At 41.5% G+C, this 20,000-nt stretch overlaps 2 protein-coding genes across 2 annotated transcripts in view; one reads left to right on the top strand and one right to left on the bottom strand.

Annotated features, from left to right (window-relative positions):
• Positions 1 to 20,000, top strand: part of LOC138981069 (hemicentin-1-like) — a 349,865-nt gene that overhangs the window by 32,382 nt on the left and 297,483 nt on the right. The window lies entirely within an intron of this gene.
• LOC138975654 (uncharacterized protein F44E2.8-like) overlaps positions 15,865 to 20,000 on the bottom strand; it is a 4,290-nt gene continuing 154 nt past the window's right edge. The window contains exons 2-4 of the mRNA XM_070348391.1: positions 17,469 to 18,257; positions 16,840 to 16,991; positions 15,865 to 16,399 (exon numbers count right to left, since the gene is read on the bottom strand). Of these exons, the coding sequence (XP_070204492.1) occupies positions 16,178 to 16,399; positions 16,840 to 16,991; positions 17,469 to 18,126 (1,032 nt within the window). The 5' untranslated portion in view covers positions 18,127 to 18,257 and the 3' untranslated portion in view covers positions 15,865 to 16,177. The remainder of the gene's footprint in view (positions 16,400 to 16,839; positions 16,992 to 17,468; positions 18,258 to 20,000) is intronic.

Below are 20,000 nucleotides of genomic sequence, written 5' to 3' on the forward strand. Positions count from 1 at the left end.
TTTCGACGAAGGCCGGACTTCGGTATTGCATTTCAGCTTGGTGGCTTAAAAATTAATTAATGACTTTGGTCATTAAAAATCTGAAAATTGTAATAATTTTTTTTTACATATATTCAAACGGCAGAAATTAATATGTAAAGCGCGGAGAGCACAGTTGTGGTTCGCGCTATATAAGCTCCCCATAATAATAATAATAATAATAATATAAAACGATCCAAATTTACGTTCATCTTATTCTACATCATTTCCTGATTCCAAAAACATATAAATATGTTATATTTGGATTAAAAACAAGCTCTGAAAATTAAACATATAAAAATTATGATCAAAATTAAATTTCCGAAATCGATTTAAAAACAATTTCATCTTATTCCTTGTCGGTTCCTGATTCCAAAAACATATTGATATGATATGTTTGGATTAAAAACACGCTCAGAAAGTTAAAACGAAGAGAGGTACAGAAAAGCGTGCTATGCAGCACAGCAAAACCACTACCGCGCTGAACAGGCTCGTCAGTTTCACTCCGTTATGCACAAGCGGCGGACTACGGTCATTGTGAAAAAATGCAGTGCGTTCAGTTTCATTCTGTGAGTTCCACAGCTTGACTAGATGTAGTAATTTCGTCTTACGCGACTTGTTTTTTGTTATTGTTTCTTTCTGTCTGTCTGTCTGTCTTTCTGACTTTCTTTTTTGTTGTTGTCGCTTGCCGTTGCTGTTGGTTGTCTGTTTATTCGTGTGTTGGTTTGTTGGTTTGTCATAGTTCTGTGTTTTCGCCTTTCTTTCTCCTCCCACCCCCCCTTATTATCTTATTATAAAAGCAACAGGTAGTCAGTCAACAGACCCTGCTTTAGTCAGTTTGCCCACCCCCTCAATTCTATTGAGAAAGCCAGTGTAAACTCTCGTTAAAGATCTGGTGCTTGTGAAAGGGTTCAGTATTCTCAGCTCCTAAAGCAAAAGTCCGTGCTCCTTCCTTGTTAAAGTTATCTTTTTTCCAGAAGCAGGAAAATTGAGCACTTCAGCATACCTAGCTTAACCACTTGACTAGGCCCATCAATTTGGATCTAATGCAGCCTTGCACAGAATAGCCAGCTAAGTCCGGCATTGAACACATCTACCCTGTTCTAAACAGCACCTCCAATATCCACCCGCATGGGGGGAACTGAATAGAGTGGACTTGGCTAGCCCTGGACTTAAATCTACCCGTTTTTGCAGTCACCTCCTCCGTTCTTCTGCAGTAAGAACTGGAAATGTTAGGAGGACTCAGAGAGCTCTAAAATTCATTGTCTCTGGCATTTACCTGTGAACTGTTGGGGGCGCAGGTGAGATTAATGTTTAGTGGTGATCGGTCGTTAGGTTTTATGGCTGACTGAGAGCGAGAGAGATAGGGTCTGTAGATAAGAAACTACACGGGAAGAGACGCGAAGTAATGACGGGGTGGGGGGGAGGGGGGTCGGAGATAGAGGTAATTAAGGTGACAGAGGGTGGGCTGGACCGAGGGAGCGAGTGAAGGGAGGGACGAAATAGAGAGAGAGAAGAGAGAGAGAGAGAGAAAAGGGAGGGTGGGTGGGTGTGTTTGTGTGTGTGTGTGTGTGTGTGCGTGGAGAATTAGAGAGCGGGACAGAGAGAGGAAACAGACAGAGATATAGAGACACACAGACAAAGACAGAGAGACAGAGAATGAGACGGTTATATTTCACGTTTCTTTTCCAATGTCTAGAACGCATTGTGGGTGGTACTGCCTTATTAGAATAATTAAAAAGAGCACCTGAACACAAAAGTAATTCTACTCCTACGTCAGCTTTACCCCCGATGTATTCTATGTTGATCTGGATGATAAGTCTTGCATATTTACACGCCTTGATTTGTTTATTGGTCTCGATGTAACTTGATCAAGCCTTCCAAAAACTTGGAAAGAATTTAGACCTGCTAACCTAGATAACTTATGCTTCTGAAAAAGTCAATATGATTTTTGTTTTAAAGCATAACAAAATGAAGACTAGATCATTGTGTGATAAAGATGATGTCGTACTTAAGTCTTTGATTGTGTTTCCCTTATGTGTGGGTCGGTCTTACCTCCGTTGGCGGGAAAGAAATACAAGTCAGAAGATTCAATTCACGCCAAAGTGATGTGAAAGGCAAAAGGCATTATTTAAAGGCTCATTATGTCCCTTGCAAACGATCATGTAAGCTGACACAGATCTGTTCTGTCTTCTCTGTCGTATACAGGCCAACCCTTACTCTATAAGACACGTGTGAAAAGATCAAAACCCTGGTAGCTTCCTTTGCAGATCAAAACATTTGTTTTCTTCTTCTTCTTCTTCTTCTGCGTTCGTGGGCTGAAACTCCCACGTACACTCGTGTTTTTTGCACGAGTGGAATTTTACGTGTATGACCGTTTTTTACCCCGCCATTTAGGCAGCCATACGCCGCTTTCGCCGGAGGAAGCATGCTGGGTATTTTCGTGTTTCTATAACCCACCGAACTCTGACATGGATTACAGGATCTTTTTCGTGCGCACTTGGTCTTGTGCTTGCCGCGTGTACACACGGGGGTGTTCGGACACCGAGGAGAGTCTGCACACAAAGTTGACTCTGAGAAATAAATCTCTCGCCGAACGTGGGGACGAACTCACGCTGACAGCGGCCAACTGGATACAAATCCAGCGCGCTACCGACTGAGCTACATCCCCGCCCGCGTTTTCTTCCAAAGCGATGTTGCGATTGGCGTCTTAAAAGCGCACTCCTTCCCGTGAAAACAGTTGGGCTCACCTTCCCAGATCTAGCCAGGCTTGTACGCGGACTAAGGGCACCCTTTCACTTGGTCACACACCAAGAATGAACAGCCTGGGTGGTCTCTGTGCACAGTTGGAAGTTTTTTATGTATTAATTTCGAAAACGCAGTAAATGGCTGTTTAAGATAACATTACATTTTCAACACAAATTAATGTGCAGCTCACCACAGCAAGCAGTCAAAGTGTTGATGTTTTGTATGTGTCGAAGTGGGAAGATGCTCTGGGTGGCCGAGTGGTTACACACTTGCGCTCGGAAGCGAGAGGTTGTGAGTTCGACCCTGTGTCAGGGCGTTAGCAATTTTCTCCCCCTTTTCCTAACCTAGGTGGTGGGTTCAAGTGCTAGTCTTTCGGATGAGACGAAAAACCGAGGTCCCTTCGTGTACACTACATTGGGGTGTGCACGTTAAAGATCCCACGATTGACAAAAGGGTCTTTCCTGGCAAAATTGTATAGGCATAGATAAAAATGTCCACCAAAATACCCGTGTGACTTGGAATAATAGGCCGTGAAAAGTAGGATATGCGCCGAAATGGCTGCGATCTGCTGGCCGATGTGAATGCGTGATGTATTGTGTAAAACAATTCCATCTCACACGGCATAAATAAATCCCTGCGCCTTGAATATGTGCGCGATATAAATTGCATAAAATTTTTTTTTTTAAAAATCCCTGCGCTTAGAACTGTACCCACGGAATACGCGCGATATAAGCCTCATAGTGATTGATTGATTGATGTTAAGGGCACCACGGGTTAATAGTGGTTTTCATGAGGAGGAAGAGTACCTGTAATACGATGGGATTTCTGGTGGACTGTCCTCTAAGTGTACCTGATACTTCCTAATGGTACCGCTTCACACACGAATAATTCCATGTGAAGATAACGCAGAGAACATGGTCAATAATCTGCAATCAATCTACGAGTATAATAGTACAGATTGCCTGGTTAATGAACAAGTGGAACAAGGACACAGGCCCTAGAAGACACATAAGGGTTGCACACAAACCCCTGAGGCGCAGTTTCCATGTCTAAATTGCCGTTACTGTGTGTGTGTGTGTGTGTGTGTGTGTGTGTGTGTGTGTGTGTGTGTGTGTGTGTGTGTGTGTAAGTGTGTGTGTAAGTGTGTGTGTGTGTGTAAGTGTGTATGTGTGCGCGCGCGTGTGTTTATGCGCATGCTTGCGTGTGAGTGTGCGTTAATGCGTGCGTGCGTGCGTGCTTGGCTCTGTGTGTGTGTGTGTGTGTGTGCGCTAGCGCATTTGTTTGATTTTTTAGCGTACGTGCGTGAGCGTGTAAATTAACGCGTGTGCGTGAGTATACTGTGTCACAGTTTTACCCGCCTTTTGGCAAAAAGCTCGAACATTAATTGCGGTGTGCCCTTACCAAATCGTCCTTGAATGGTCAGTAATCATGACGGCTACAACCGCTCAGCCAGAACAAGGAGATGATGGGTTCTGACCATCCAACACTTCCACACGTAATCCTATACTGCCGTCCAGGGACAATGGGGTTTCAAGAGAGTGTGAAATGTCAACAGAGAATAGGGCACCATGATGAAAGACTCGGTGTTGTATGGCTGCTGCTGCTGCATCGGGGTGATGTCATTTTGCTAGGGGGGGGAGGGGGGAGGGGGGAGGGGGGAATGGGGGGGGGGGCTTCATTCTATAAGAGTCTTTCTGCCTGTCTGTCCTTCTGCCTGTCTGTCTATTTCTGTTTTATATTCACAATGCCGACCATGCCTTTGTTTACATGTCTGTCTGTCTGTATGTCTGTCTCATTGTCTGTCGGTCTGTCGGTCAGTCTATCTGTCTCTCTGTTTTACTGTCTGTCTTACTGTCTGTCTTCGTGTTTTCCATCCCCAATGCCGATCATTCCTTTTTTTATCGGTCTACAAGCGAGAGCATAACCTTTGTCTAACAATGCAGCTGTGCTTACATTTCCAATCTGACCTTATTGCAATCACAGATGCCGCTCCGTTTATACAAGCAGTAAACGTGTTGATACCATGATTATCAGAATGGTGTTGATACATGAAGCAGACTTTCAAATTTATTTAGCGCGTAACTGTGTCGTTTGTGCTCACGTTGCCCGCTTGGAACCGTCAACTTGAAAACTGACACACCGTAGACATGACGTCATTTGTACAGAAATACAATAGGCCTACATTTGAATATCAAATGTGCTCAAAGGTTTCACAATTCTAAACTTGAAATCGACTTTTTTCTCTTTAATTTTTCAGGTTTTGTGTGTGTTTTTTCTGTTCTCTACTCTTCGTGCAAGGCCTGCTCGCTTTTTATATCCAAGCAGCGCTGTCAGTCGCATTGATCACGTATACGACTCCATCATACATACCGCCCCAGCTCTGATCACCCTGACGTGCGCCCAACATCATTCCATTGCCCCATTATCTGGTCGATTAATTGGAGTATCGAGTGTATCGGCTTTTGGCGGAACGAAGGACGCAACGTGTTGGTGACGATGAGGCTTGGCCACGGATTAGTAATCATTCTTCATCTTCTGCACTGATGGGAGAGGCACGTGCTTCAGCGTGTCTTGAGTGTCTTTGTCAGCCCGGCTTGACCTCCTTTGTGACTGTGGTTTCGTGTTAAAGACAAATGACACTGATAAAGCAAACCAAGACGTCTCTATTTGACATCCTCTTCCAAAGTAAAACTTCTGACGTTATTAAAAGCGGAAGAAAAAAAAGTTCGAGAAGAATAAGAAGAATAAGAATAAGAATACTTTATTATCTCATAGAGAAATTCAGGCGTGGTACATAACAATAGTACAAACAAGACATTGATTTTACATAGCACTATATAACAGGGCAGGTTATAGAAACACCTTCCACATACCTCTCTGGACATTCCTTGCATTGTTCTTACGCATTCAGACATGAACACATCCATGTCTCATTTACACATATCAAGACATCATGATGCGAAAAATGGCGTCTGTCGATTCTACTGCACGTCTCCCAGGAACCAACAAAGAATGTCTAGGTCACCGCTAGGCTGTGCATGTATCGGTATCGTATATCATTAACGTAATAGCATGGGGTACATAGAGCTTAAACAATGACCACGAGTTGATTACTGGAAAATAAACCACGAGTGGGTATTTGCAGCCGCTTGGTAATTCACGAGTGTGCGGAGCACACGAGTGAATTACCAAGCGGCTGCAAATACCCACGAGTGGTTTATTTTCCAGTAATCAACGAGTTGTCATTGTTTAAGCTATTTATACAACGACCAACACGGGTCGAACATGCAGTCATGCAGACGACATTTTGTAGGCAATTTCATTTCAGCCTAATCACTCAGAGTGTCAAATGCGCGTCATTCAAATAGTCCCTATTCTTTTACTTTATTCTTAGTCTCCGACTCGTCGGCATTATACTTGTCTCGTCTAAATATCGGACCCCATTGCTACGATTAAAACACAATAGCGTTTATATAGCTATTCCGACATTACATTCTGTGTTAAAATCATGTTTTTGTCAGCAGCAAGGACCAGAATGGTCCATGTCGTTGATTGCAGACGACGGTTCCCTTTCCGTATGAAGCCACGGAAATAACCGAACATTGAAAAACCCACGGACATGTATTACGGAGAAAACTCGGGATAGCCGGATGTTTAGCATTACGTCAATATGCTGGGAATCATATGACGTCATGACGTATCATGCTTGCCTACGTAGATTGTATACATGTTCGAAAGTCTGACTGTTGTGAATTCGCGTGGTGAAGACTGCGGTAAATCTGTAGATGATCAGAGAACAAGGATTGTCTCAGAAGAAACGACTAAATGTTTTAGATCGGTAACTTCATTTCAACATTGCACTATATAATGGACGTTCTATGTGACAGGAGAGTTTGCTGATTTTGTGTTAAACATTGGAGAGATCGTCTGCTAGAATCAGAGATAGGTCGCTTCAGATTGCAGCTTCTGGAAATGTGCAAGGTTTGTTGCCTGTTGAAGAACTGGATTTTACACGTAATGTATGTCATGTACAGTAAGCAACAACAAAAACACACACAAAGAAAATGGCATCGTCTGTCGACTAGTTATACACGTCAGCCATTGTTGTTACAGTTTTGAGTCAACATCGTACGTATTCTTCCGCAACAGGGTCCAATCGTCTGGGTTTCAAATGTTCTAAAAATAAATTCTAGAGTTGATTATTTTTTAGCCCTCTTTATTCTTACTTCGAATAATCCACGTGTGATTTTGGGTTTAATCAAAGTAGTTCGTTCTAATTTCTCACTTGTCTAAAAATAATCAACTAGATTTAATCCACCCCTTGGTTGCATTGCAGGAGTTGTATAAATATTCATAAGCACGCCAAGACCCAAATGTTAACAGAACATTGCTGTAACATGCTCACCCAGCCTGTCCAAACATGAACCACCAATTATACCTTTGTCAGCCTCTGTATGTTTTTCTTCCAAGTTTTTGATTCACTAGATTCTTGCGACGTAGTATGATTATATGGGGTTGCTGTGACCTTTTTTTTTCTTTTTTTTTTAAGATATAAATACTTTAATGTCCATTTTTATTGTACACTGATAGACATGGAAATGTGTCTGTTGACATCACATAGCATTACTTATAACACAAAGACAACAATATACTCACCAGATACTTTTTTTCTTTTTTACAAATATACATTGGCACGTATATACAATAAACATACATTTAACATACATTTATATGGGTGAAGGTTTGCGATACCCCCCGCGGGTTAGGGGGAGTCCCATATTGGTTGGGACTAGAAAGAATTTACCCGATGCTAACCAGCATGTCGTAAGAGGCGACTAACGGTTCTGTTTCTTCTCTTCTTTTGTCTTATTTCTGCCTTACCAGTCCTTTCACCTATATTTCCTTCCAAGAAAACTCTCCCTACTACTCCCTGCAGTTTTCCAATTCTTTTCTTGTTGTCTTATTTCTACCTGACTGGATCCATCACCTTTATTTCACTTACCAAAAGTCTTCTTTTCCACATCCTTATTTCTCTGCACCCCGCATGTCGTATGAGGCGACTAACGGATTCTGTTTCTCCTTTAACCCTTGTTAAGTGGTTCTTGTATAGAATATAGTCAATGTTTGTAAAGATTTTAGTCAAGCAGTATGTAAGAAATGTTTATTCCTTTGTACTGGAAACTTGCATTCTCCCAGTAAGGTCATATATTGTACTACGTTGCAAGCCCCTGGAGCAATTTTTTTATTAGTGCTTTTGTGAACAAGAAACACTTAACAAGTGGCTCTATCCCATCTCCCCCCTTTCCCCTATCCCATCTCCCCCCTTTCCCTCGTCGCGATATAACCTTCGTGGTTGAAAACGACGTTAAACACCAAATAAAGAAAAGAAAGATAGGAAATGGGTGTAAGAGAGAGAGAGAGAGACAGAGAGAAACAGAGACAGAGACAGAGAGACAGAGACAGAGAGACAGAGAGACAGAGAGATGGTGGTGGTCTAAGTAATTGTTATTGAGTACAGGTTCAATTAAAAACAAACGGGCTTGTGGACATAGAAGGCTTTTAAACTGGACACGTGTAATAGGTGACCCCCCCCCCCCCAAAAAAAAAAAAAAGCAAGGATCAATCAAAAATGATCCTTGTACTTGTTCCAATCAGCATTAAATTGTTGAATATTGCTACTAATGAAGGCGTTATATCTTTCTATTCTAAATCGTTGTTGTACAATTTTCTTAAAAATATCAATGTGTGACCTGCCTAGCCTATTGTTTAGATCTAGTAAATTTTAATAAACTAAACCATACAATGGTGCTGTTAGATTTGTCTTGCCATGATAAATTAAAGTTGTTCTTCGTCGAATGGCAGAGTTGATTAAAAACAATATTGCTATTTCATATGTTACGTGGATTTCCATTGGTCAATTGGCCAAAACTGAGCTCATTGTAAAAGTGATATCGACGATATTTCCGTCGATATCAGTTTTGATATCGACGACCTCTTTATTGCTTCCCCACTTCAAAAACAAAAACACCTGAATTTAAAAACAAACAAATATATATGAAAATGTAATGATCCCAGAATTTAGTTGAGCAAGTGACTAAAGACTTTTTGAAAGAAAAGACATTTTTAAATACTGAAAAGTACAAGAAAAGAGTGAACAAAAAGAAATAATAATCAGAGGGAGGGATATGGAACAGCCAAAACTGAGACAAATACTTTTGTAATTTCTTTACAGTAAATACAAAATGTCCAGAGAATTAGCAATATATCTAACATTGACTGACTGTGTGATGATATCTTCTGCTATTGGTCTGTTTCGACAGTGATATCAAAATCTCGACCTCCTGTCTCGATTTTGATATCACTGTCTCAACAGACCATAACAAAAGATATCATCACATAGTCCGCTCGAGTCAATATTGGGTAAAATGTAAGTATTATACTAGCGTGCTGCTGTAACTACTTCTGTTGTTGTTTTTCTTCTTCTTTTTCTTCAGACACATGAGCCTTGTTACGTATACCTCTCTTCACCTTATTTCATTGTTATTAGCTCTCCTGTCTGTGGGTGGTTTCATGCATGCGTTTAAATACATCAGTCTTTCGTGCAAACCCGCAATAACACCACCCATGAAATGCAATTTTGCTGTGTCTCGTTTAAACCCTTATTTTTATTTATTTTAAGAAAAAAAATTAATTGCACAGAAAGTTGCTTTTGTTGTGCCAGTCCGTACAAATCCAACAGGATTCAATTAACACAAGTCTTCCTAGATCCATACATTCACTAAGTGTATTTTACAACGCTAACAATGAAATCGGTTCTTTACATAGTGAGGACTCGTTCAGAACGACCCTCGTACGCAGATTGTAAACACTCATTTTCACATTCCGGACAACAAAAGGTGGTGTAGGTTACATGTAATTCACACTAGATCAGACGTCAAGAATTTCAAAAAGAATATTCACAAGAAGAAGGAAGAAAGAAAATAAGAAGACGGACAGAGAACTGCTTGGCAGGTGAATTTTTTTTTTTTTTTTTTTTAGAGAGACTTTTGAAGTTTTGTTTAACGGGCATGGTCTACGTTTTACATTTAGTCAAGTTTTAACTAAATGTTTTAACGTAGAGGGGGGAATCGAGACGAGGGTGTGGTGTATGTGTGTGTGTGTGTGTGCGTGTGTGTGTGTGTAGAGCGATTGAGACTAAACTACTGGGCCGATCTTTATGAAATTTGACATGAGAGTTCCTGGGTATGACATTCCCGTTTTTTTAAAAAAATTTTCGATAAGTGTCTTTGATGACGTCATATCCGGCTTTTTGTAAAAGTTGAGGCGGCACTGTCACACCCTCATTTTTCAATCAAATTGATTGAAATTTTGGCCAAGCAATCTTCGACGAAGGCCGGGGTTTGGTATTGCATTTCAGCTTGGTGGCTTAAAAATTAATTAATGACTTTGGTCATTAAAAATCTGAAAATTGTAATTAAAATTATTTTTTTATAAAACGATCCAAATTTACGTTCATCTTATTTTTCATCATTTTCTGATTCCAAAAACATATAAATATGTTATATTCGGATTAAAAACAAGGTCTGAAAATTAAACATATAAAAATTATTATCAAAATCAAATTTCCGAAATCGATTTAAAAACACTTTCATCTTATTCCTTGTCGGTTCCTGATTCCAAAAACATATAGATATGATATGTTTGGATTAAAAACACGCTCAGAAAGTTAAAACGAAGAGAGGTACAGAAAAGCGTACTATCATTCTCAGCGCAACTACTACCCCGCTCTTCTTGTCAATTTCACTGCCTTTGTCACGAGCGGTGGACTGACGATGCTACGAGTATACGGTCTTGCTGAAAAATTGCATTGCGTTCAGTTTCATTCTGTGAGTTCGACAGCTTGACTAAATGTTGTATTTTCGCCTTACGCGACTTGCTTATTCTTCCTTTTTACATTTAGTCAAGTTTTGACTAAATGTATTAACGTAGAGGGGGGAATCGAGACGAGGGTCATATGGTGTATGTGTGTCTGTTGTGTGTGTGTGTAGAGCGATTCAGACTAAACTACTGGGCCGATCTTTATGAAATTTGACATGAGAGTTCCTGGGTATGATATCCCCGGACGTTTTTTTCATTTTTTCGATAAATACCTTTGATGACATATCCGGCTTTTTGTAAAAGTTGAGGCGGCACTGTCACACCCTCATTTTTCCATTAAATTGATTGAAATTTTGGCAAAGCAATCTTCGACAAAGGCCGGGGTTTGGTATTGCATTTCAGCTTGGTGGCTTAAAAACTAATGAGTGAGTTTGGTCATTAAAAATCTGAAACTTGTAATTAAAATTATTTTTTATTAAACGATCCAAAAACAATTTCATCTTATTCTTCGTCATTTTCTGATTCCAAAAACATATACATATGTTATATTTGGATCAAAAACAAGCTCTGAAAATTAAAAATATAAAAATTATGATCAAATTTAAATTTCCGAAATCGTTTTAAAAACTATTTCATCTTATTCCTTGTTGGTTACTGATTCCAAAAAACATATAGATATGATATGTTTGGATTAAAAACACGCTCAAAAAGTTAAAACGAAGAGAGGTACAGTAAAGCGTGCTATGAAGCAAAGCGCAGTCGCTACCACGCCAAACAGGCTCGTCACTTTCACTGCCTTTTGCACTAGCGGCGGACTACGTTCAGTTTCATTCTGTGAGTTCCACAGCTTGACTAAAATTAATGTAGTAATTTCGCCTTACGCGACTTGTTAAACTATGCTGTGTTCCTGAGAATTTCAGAGTTTTCATCCGTCAAGTCAGGCTGGTGTTGCTGGCACAAATTGAATTATGGAGAGGATCGAGCCTGGGTTGTACTACAGCCTCACACATAATTTCATTGAAATCGGTTCTCAAACATCGGATATCTATTTGCGGACAGACACACACACACACACACACACACACACACACACACACACACACACACACACACACACACACACACACACACACACAGAGAGACAGACACACACACACAGAGACAGACAGACACAGTGAAACCTATATACCGCCTTTTAAAGGGCGGTATAATAACTGAAAAATCAAGCGTCTATAGTGAACCCTCGGACTAGTGAACCCTCGGACTAGTGAACCCTCGGACTAGTGAACCCTCGGACTAGTGGGACGAACTGGAAAACCAAGCGTCTATAGTAAACCCTCGGACTAGTGAACCCTCGGACTAGTGAACCCTCGGACTAGTGAACCCTCGGACTAGTGGGACGTTCCCCAAAGTACATGCACAAGACACTTTACAATTGGTGTGGACCTTTTCCTTCGGCTTTTCTTTACTTTCATTTATTCCTTCCTTCCTTCCTACCTTCGTTTCCTTTGTTGTTGCTGTTGTGTTTGGTTAGTTTTTTGTTTGGTTGTTTCTTTGACAGTTTCTCGGTCCTTCTAATGGACCTTTTTTTTTAATCCATCATTATTCAACCTATTGCTTTGTCTGGCTCTTCGTTATCTACAGCATAAGTCAAATTGGAGAACTGGCTTTTGTTAATGTTATATCACTCGATCACGGAATGTTAGCATAAGAGATATATCTGTTTGTGAATAGGAGTGTGGTGCACTTTATTTTACTGTCAGGGATATAGTGACAGTGCAAACACAAGGCCGGTGTAACACAAAATTTTGTACTCCACGAAAAATTTACTCCGGAGTAAAAATTTCGTACGAAATTCTTACTCCGAGTACACCTTTCGTACGAGAAAATAACTCCCCAAGGCACGACAAAATTACTCCCTCCACGAAATATTTACTCCCCATTTTTTTTACTTCCAGTAAAAATCTCGTACGTGAAAATGGGATGCGAGTGAAGAGATAATGCCAATATGTGATCTCGCGCAAACAAATGTCGCGCTACCCTCCCTCCACCCCTTCCACCACCAAGACCAACAGGGGACAAAGGAGTAAAAATTTCGTACACCTGGCATGGGAAGTTAAATTGCTCGTGTTAGGGTGAAGTGATTTATTCGTTATTTATTCGTCAGGGGAGTAACATTTTTGTACGAAATGTTCACTCGGAACTCACCTGTCGTGGGGAGTAAATTAATGTTCTCGTGTAATGGGGGAGTACTTTTTTTCGTAAAGGGAGTAACATTTTCGTAAGAATTATTTACTCCGGAGTAAAAAATCTCGTGGGAGTAATTTTCTCGTGTTACACCGGGTTGTGTGTATCTGTGGCGAGTAAATAGACGGCGCCGGAAATAATACAGTACCGGGACAAGCGAATGTGATCTATTTGCTTTAATGGATAGATGACCGAACGAAGGGAGGCAAAGAGAGAGAGAGAGAGAGAGAGAGAGAGAGAGAGATATGAGAGAGAGAGATATGAGAGAGAGAGAGAAAGAGAGAGAGAGAAAGAGAGAGAGAGAAAGAGAGAGAGAGAGAGAGGGGGGAGATAGGCAGAGAGAGAGAGAGAGAGATATGACAGAGACAGAGACAGGGAGACAGAGAGTCGAGATAGAGGCAGAGAGAGAGAGAGATAGAGACAGAGAGAAAGAGTAAGAGAGAGAGACAAAAACAGAGAGAGAGAGAGAGACAGAAACAGAGAGACAGATAGAGAGAGAGAGACAGAGAGACAGAGAGAGAGGCAGAGACAGAGAGAGAGAGAGAGAGGCAGAGAGAGAAAGACAGAGAGAGGGACAGACACAGAGAGAGAGACAGAGAGAGAGAGGGAGGGGCACAGAGACAGAGACAGAGTGAGAGTGAGGATCAACCCTTTAGTTCCTTGGCTCATATTTGCCTCCATATTCCCTACCAAGCGAGTATATTAGGCCAAAAAGAAAAATAATTATTGTAAGTAAACTAAGGAAGCGTTTAAAAAAACACACGTAAAAAGACGTTAACAAAACGTAAGAAAAAGGTAAAAAAAAAAGTAAAATGTTTTTATAAAAACCGACCGACCGACCCTATTTTTTTCGGCGATGTTACCGGAAACAGACATATTTTTCTTTTTGGCCTTACCGTACCAACAACCAACCAACTCTTCAACCAAGCAATCATCAAAGAAACAGTTTGAAACCTTCGTCAAGATCCAGACACACCCTCCTTTGTTTTGTTCAGCGTTCAATAGAGCTATTTTCTTTTTTTTTCTGCTTTTTCTTGGCTCTACGTACAGTCAACACACTCCACAAGAATTATTTACCAGCTCTCCAAACTGCCATGTTTAAGAGAAGTGTTTTATACTTCAACCTGACAGTTGACATCCGTTTTTATTTCACTCTTAATCCCTCCACTAACTGATCTTGAGATATACTGTTTTTCTTCTTCTTGAGTTCTCTTAAAACATCTCTCTCTCTTCGCGTGTAAACTGTCTTGTATATCACTCAAATTCTGTCCAGGCTTGTACATGGAATGCAAGAACATCCTTCTGCAACAACAGATTGCACAAATCTACTGCCTTGCTGCATCACTTAAAGAAATGATTTTTTTTAAACTTCTTCTTCTTCTTCTGCGTTCGTGGGCAGAAACTCCCACGTACACTCGTGTTTTTGCACGAGTGGAATTTTACGTGCATGACCGTTTTAACCCCGCCATTTAGGCAGCCATACGCCGCTTTCGGAGGAAGCATGCTGGGTATTTTCGTGTTTCTATAACCCACCGAACTCTGACATGGATTACAGGATCTTTTACGTGCGCACTTGGTCTTGTGCTTGCGTGTACACACGAAGGGGGATAAGCCACTAGCAGGTCTGCACATAAGTTGACCTGGGAGATCGGAAAAATCTCCACACTTAACCCACCAGGCGGCCGCGGCCGGGATTCGAACCCTCGACCTTCCGATTAAGATGCCGACGTCTTACCACCCCGCCACAGCGCCCGTCTTTTTTAAACTAAAATAGGTGTTTACATTATTTATGTAACTGGCAAAAGTTGGTTTTTTTAAAGTCATTTAAAATGTAAAGTCTGAATAGACGATGTTCGGAGTTAAATCGGATGTGTATGGGGTGTGAAGGAGTGAAAACTCTAAAATATGAGGCACACTTTCCCGCGTGACATTGTAGGCCAATCACTAGAGAGGGGCCCTGTGTCACTCCACCCGTTGTCCCTGTTCACGTGTGGAGACAGGCCGCTCGCTTGTGATTGGCCTAAAATGTCACGCGGGAAAGCGTGCCTCATATTGTCCTTCGCCTTTTAACAATGCAGAGTTATTTCCGAAATGTGGCCATTTACACAGCCTTGAAACAGCCAGGCTGTACATTTTGATATGTGAACAAGCGAAAGGGTGCTCTCATCCCATGTAAAAGCCTGGACAAACTGTGATGGCGACAAACAAGATGGTTTACACAGGGAAGGGGTGAATCTCGGATAAAGACTGGATACAAAACTCAACTAACAAGAACAACAACTACGCCCTCGTCTTCCAACGACTCAGTGAAGAGATTTATTTATTTTTGCCAAGTGCGGTGTCTGGATATGTAAGTCAACATTTATTGACAGCTGGGCAAGTTAAGGGTCTTTTAAGGGCGGGGTCAAGTTGGTCCTTTGTTGGCTAGAGAACTGTCTCGTAAGCTCAGACGTCATTTTGTTGAGAGACTTTTGTTGTAGGAAAAAGTCAGTATCGGCGTGGTATTCAATGTTAGGCAAATCATGTTAAGCGGTATGGAGATTCCGGTTTTCAAAAGGAAGATTCTTTTCGTGTGTTTTTTTCGCGACTTGATAGAATTCAAGGGGGTCATTCCAAATGGGATAACATTTGGTTTACACATCATGTTTTATTTCTGTTTACATATTCAATCAATTTTGTATTTCTGGAATTCAATCCATGGGTATGCCAGAGCCATGATAAGTGGACAGGTGTCGCATAATGATTGTTGGCTTTCTGAAGTACACGGAAATGAGACGATGGTGTGTGTGTGTGCGCGTTTGTGTGTGTGTGTGTTTGTGTGTGTGTGTGGGCGTGTGTGTGTGGGCGTGTGTGTGTGGGCGTGTGTGTGTATGTGTGTGTGCGTGCGTGCGTGCATGAGTTCTCTTGTGTGTTTGCGTGTGTCTGTTTGTCTGTATCTCTGCGAACAACAACAACAAAACGGAAAGAAACAAATCCGATGTCAGTGTTTATTTGAAACAAATCCGATGTCATAGTTTATTTCAGTCTCATGTAGAAAATACTTTGACAACACACACACACACACACACACACACACGCAGACACACACACACACACACACACACACACACACACAGTCTCACACAGTTATTTATGCCACCCCATGATTCTCTTTCAGTCATGGAGCTTCACCTCTTTTGTGTCATTGTTTTCATCCTTTTTCTTCAATTTATAAAAAAAAAAATCACTCATAAATCATCATCAATGTACATCAAATCAAAAGAACCCTCCAATATATTTTTGTCTTCTATTCTGATTTTTCGCCTTCGTTATGGGCCCGCAACTCTTCCCGAACTTGAGTGAGGATTTTGCCGAGCAGGTTGCGTCCCCGCCACTGTGTGGGATCACGGGCCTTTGGTTTGGAGGCTCCCATTCCGATACCCCACAGTCTGTCTCGGGGCGCCGCCTCCACCATCGTACGAGGGTGTGTGGCCAGCAGTGTTTGCAGCAGGTCTGGATTCTGTGAGAACTGCAAATAGAGAAAATATGGGAAAATGTAAGAATGAGAGATAAGCCAAGTTCTGAAAAAGGTGTGTGGGGGAACATGTGTGTGGCTGTGGCGGGTGTGGGTTTGTCTGTGCCAATGTTTGTCTCTGCCGTCTGCCTCTGCCTGTCCGCAGTCCGCCTGTCTTGTTTGTGTGGCCAGGAGCAGGGCAGTGACAACAACCAGAAAGCAGTTTCAGGCCAGGATTTTTGCGCAGGCAGTCTTTCCGGACTTGGCGTTTGCAACTTAGACACAGTGTCCTGTGAACGATTCGAAGAGGACTTCAATTTCTCAGCTTGCTCTGCCCAACTCTATTTTCAATCATTGTGACAGCCTGTTAGTCCCGGCAAATCCAGAACAGACTCTCATAACACACTACATGCTGGTTCAAACCAAAACAAGCAACAAGTTCAGTCAAATCTCACCTTAGCCAAGCTTGCTTCCTTAACCACCTCCAGGGAGCGCTGGGCCCAGCGGTCCTTGTTGAAGTTTTGAACCTTTCTGCCCAGCCTCTTCTGCTGGACCGGGTCGTCTGTGGCCATGATCTGTTTTGCCATTGCTGCGTCTTTGAACAGCACTGAACAAGGACAGTATAATTACTTAGCGGTGTCTGCATCATAACTCATAACTAAATGCAATTGAAATTAAAAACAAAACAATTTAAAAAAAAAAGAGAGACTGGGATTGGGGCCGGGCGTTACATTTGGCAGAATACACTCATTATAACACATAATGTGTAATTGATATATAAAGGAAATCCTGCTTTGTTTCGTTATGGAGACTATGAAAAAATTAAGGCCACAGATCATAACGAACTCCACTTTTTTTTCCCAAATCTTAAAGGTTAACTCAGGAAGAACTAGTACGTTTAGAAGTAGCTTTCGAGAGTATGATGCTCTGGATAGACTGGATACTTACAGCGCGATTATGACGAAACCAAAATGTTCTCAAAACTATTGTTTTTGGGGACGGTCCTAAACACAATGCACTCTGTCGCCTTATCTTACAGCTTGTACTTCTTTACAAAGGAGTCACAAGCTATCCATCAACTTACCCGCTTTTTGGTGCATCATGTATTGCTCAGCACAGTTGTACGTCACCCCATTCACCTGGAACTTGGCCGGGTAGTGCTGGCTGAAAGGAATCTTCTTGCCGAAGAAGAACTCAAACTCTTCAGACGGTGACGATTCTTTAGCCACACTTTTCTTTTGCTCTGCTGTTGCTGCCTTTTTCCTTTCTTTGGGAACGGGGGACTTTGGCAATGTGGACGGTTTTGACGAGCTTTTTTCATCCATTTTTGTTTTCTTCTTTTCCTTCTCGGCTGCCGCAGACTTCGTGGACTTTGCCCAGACTGGTTTTGACGAAGCTGTCTCAGAAGAAGTTGTCTCCCTTTGTTTCCCAGCGTTTGAGCTGGAGGTCTTGACCGACGATGGATTCTTAGTGGACTCTGTCTTCTTCTCTTTGGCGATATCTGAGGAAATGTTGTCTCCCAAATCCATCCTTTTCTTTTTGTTCGAAGACAGATCGTCTGTCGGAGATACTGTCCGCTTCTTTTCTTTTTGTACTAACTGACTTGTCAACATCTTGGAACTACCTAAAGAGGATTTTTCAGTGAGTTTTCTTTTCTTTTCAGGTGAAGATTCTTCCACTGACGATTTGTTGGACAACTTGTAAACGGATGGGGATTTTTCATCTGTTGTGTTTGCTGACATGATTGCCGGGGACAGTTAATTACGAATGTTCCTAATCTTTGAGAAATTTAAATATTTAGAGTTTCCGTCGAGCGTTCGAGTTCTTTCATATGAGAACAGTTGCCGGTTGTATGGTGAGTCTGTGTTCAGAGCTGGAAAGAGGAAACAAAAAGACCGTTATAAATAAAAGTTGCAGAAAAAATGGACAAATGGGAGACAATATTTGCCCCATACAAGCGTAAAACAACGAAAGCTCGTAACTGTATTTCTACGAGAACATGACAATTCACATCCAATGACGGCGTGAATGTAGCCTAAAAGTAGTGTGAACTCAATTTATGCTAGCTCCTTGGGAACAAGTTCGTTTGTTTATTATTGTGCTGTTTGTTTAAGTAAATTCCTTCACAGAGTCTGTCTGCCGCGGCGGCATGTCTGTCTGCCTGTCTGTCTGTCTGTCTGTCTGTAATTTCTTTCGTCTTTCTGAACAATCATAAACACTCGACTTCGAATAATGTTAGTTTTAAAATGTATAAAACAACTGACTCGGACTTAGGCTAAACTGGGCACACAATATCAACCATCTACCGGCTACCAAGAGAAAAGTACCCACCAGTGCAATATAAACTTTAAACGCAATCATTGTTATTTATAGATCACAGGCACCTGATGTAAGTAGGTCACACACGTGTAAATGTTGTGCCCAGTCCTTGTTTTTGTTTCTGTTATTATTTTAGTTAGCAGGTCTAGTTGAGCACGTATTAAGTATTATGTACCCACTACTAGTTATTGTGCATTTTAGTTAATGGACTGATGATGTCATTGTATGGAGTCGACGCACGTGCGAGGATATGTATGTGTGGGGGGGGGGGGGGGGCGGGAGATGGAAGCTTGCTGTATGTTATGTAATGTATATATTGTGTGTGATACGTGGAAATGTGATACTATTTATTTGCATGTATGATACAGGTACAAATGTGATAATTGTAGGCTTATACTAGTGATTACTGTGTGTGATACATGAAATGTGATATGAATGCTGTTTTTATATGTTATACTCTTACTTTCTCCCAAGCGCAAGACAAATTCTTCTCTGAAAATTGAAGCCAATAAAATTTGAGTTGAGTTGAGTTGAGTTGATATACGACCTGCCAATGCAACGACGGCGGCTTTCAAGCCAATTGACAGTAAGATACAATGTACAGGTCATATATGAAAAGCGGATGCACAGGCTGGCAGATGATGCATAATATCTCATTTTAGCTGTACAATGGAAATACCCGACTGAAATCCCACAAACAAAGAGAGATATGCGTCTTTTTGTCCCCCATAACTTCACTTGTCAGATAGATAATGAAAGACCTAGCCTTTTGTGTCAGTTTTAAAACATGATGCGCGTGCCGTGTGTAGTGCGTGCGTGTGTGTGTGTGTGTGTTCCCGGTGTGTGTGTGTGTGTGTGTGTCAGTGTGTGCACGGTGTGTGTGTGTGTGTGTGTGTGTGTGTGTGTCAGTGTGCGGTGTGTGTGTGTGGCAATGTGTGCGGGAGTGTGTACCAGTGTATATGTGTGCGTGTGTCTGTGTGTCTGTGTATCTGAGCGTATGTCCGTCTGTCTGTCTATCCGTCTGTCTGTCTGTCTCGTGTCTGTCTGTCTGTCTGTCTGTCTGTCTGTACAGGGTCTCAAACACTCAAGTATTCTGAAATGTGTCCGTCTGTGTTCGTGCGAGTGACACAAATAGGTCCCAGAAGCGTGACTTTCAAAGCGGTAATTTAGAACATAACAAATGCGGTCGTGTGCCTGTGTGCCAAGCCCGTCGCCGGACCCACAACTGTTTTCGGCCGCTCAAGTCATTTCAATGTTCTGTGAAAGTAGGCCTATTTATCCAAGCAGTTTATACTTA

This window comes from Littorina saxatilis, linkage group LG1 (genome assembly GCF_037325665.1).
Source record: "Littorina saxatilis isolate snail1 linkage group LG1, US_GU_Lsax_2.0, whole genome shotgun sequence".
NCBI lineage: Eukaryota > Metazoa > Mollusca > Gastropoda > Littorinimorpha > Littorinidae > Littorina > Littorina saxatilis.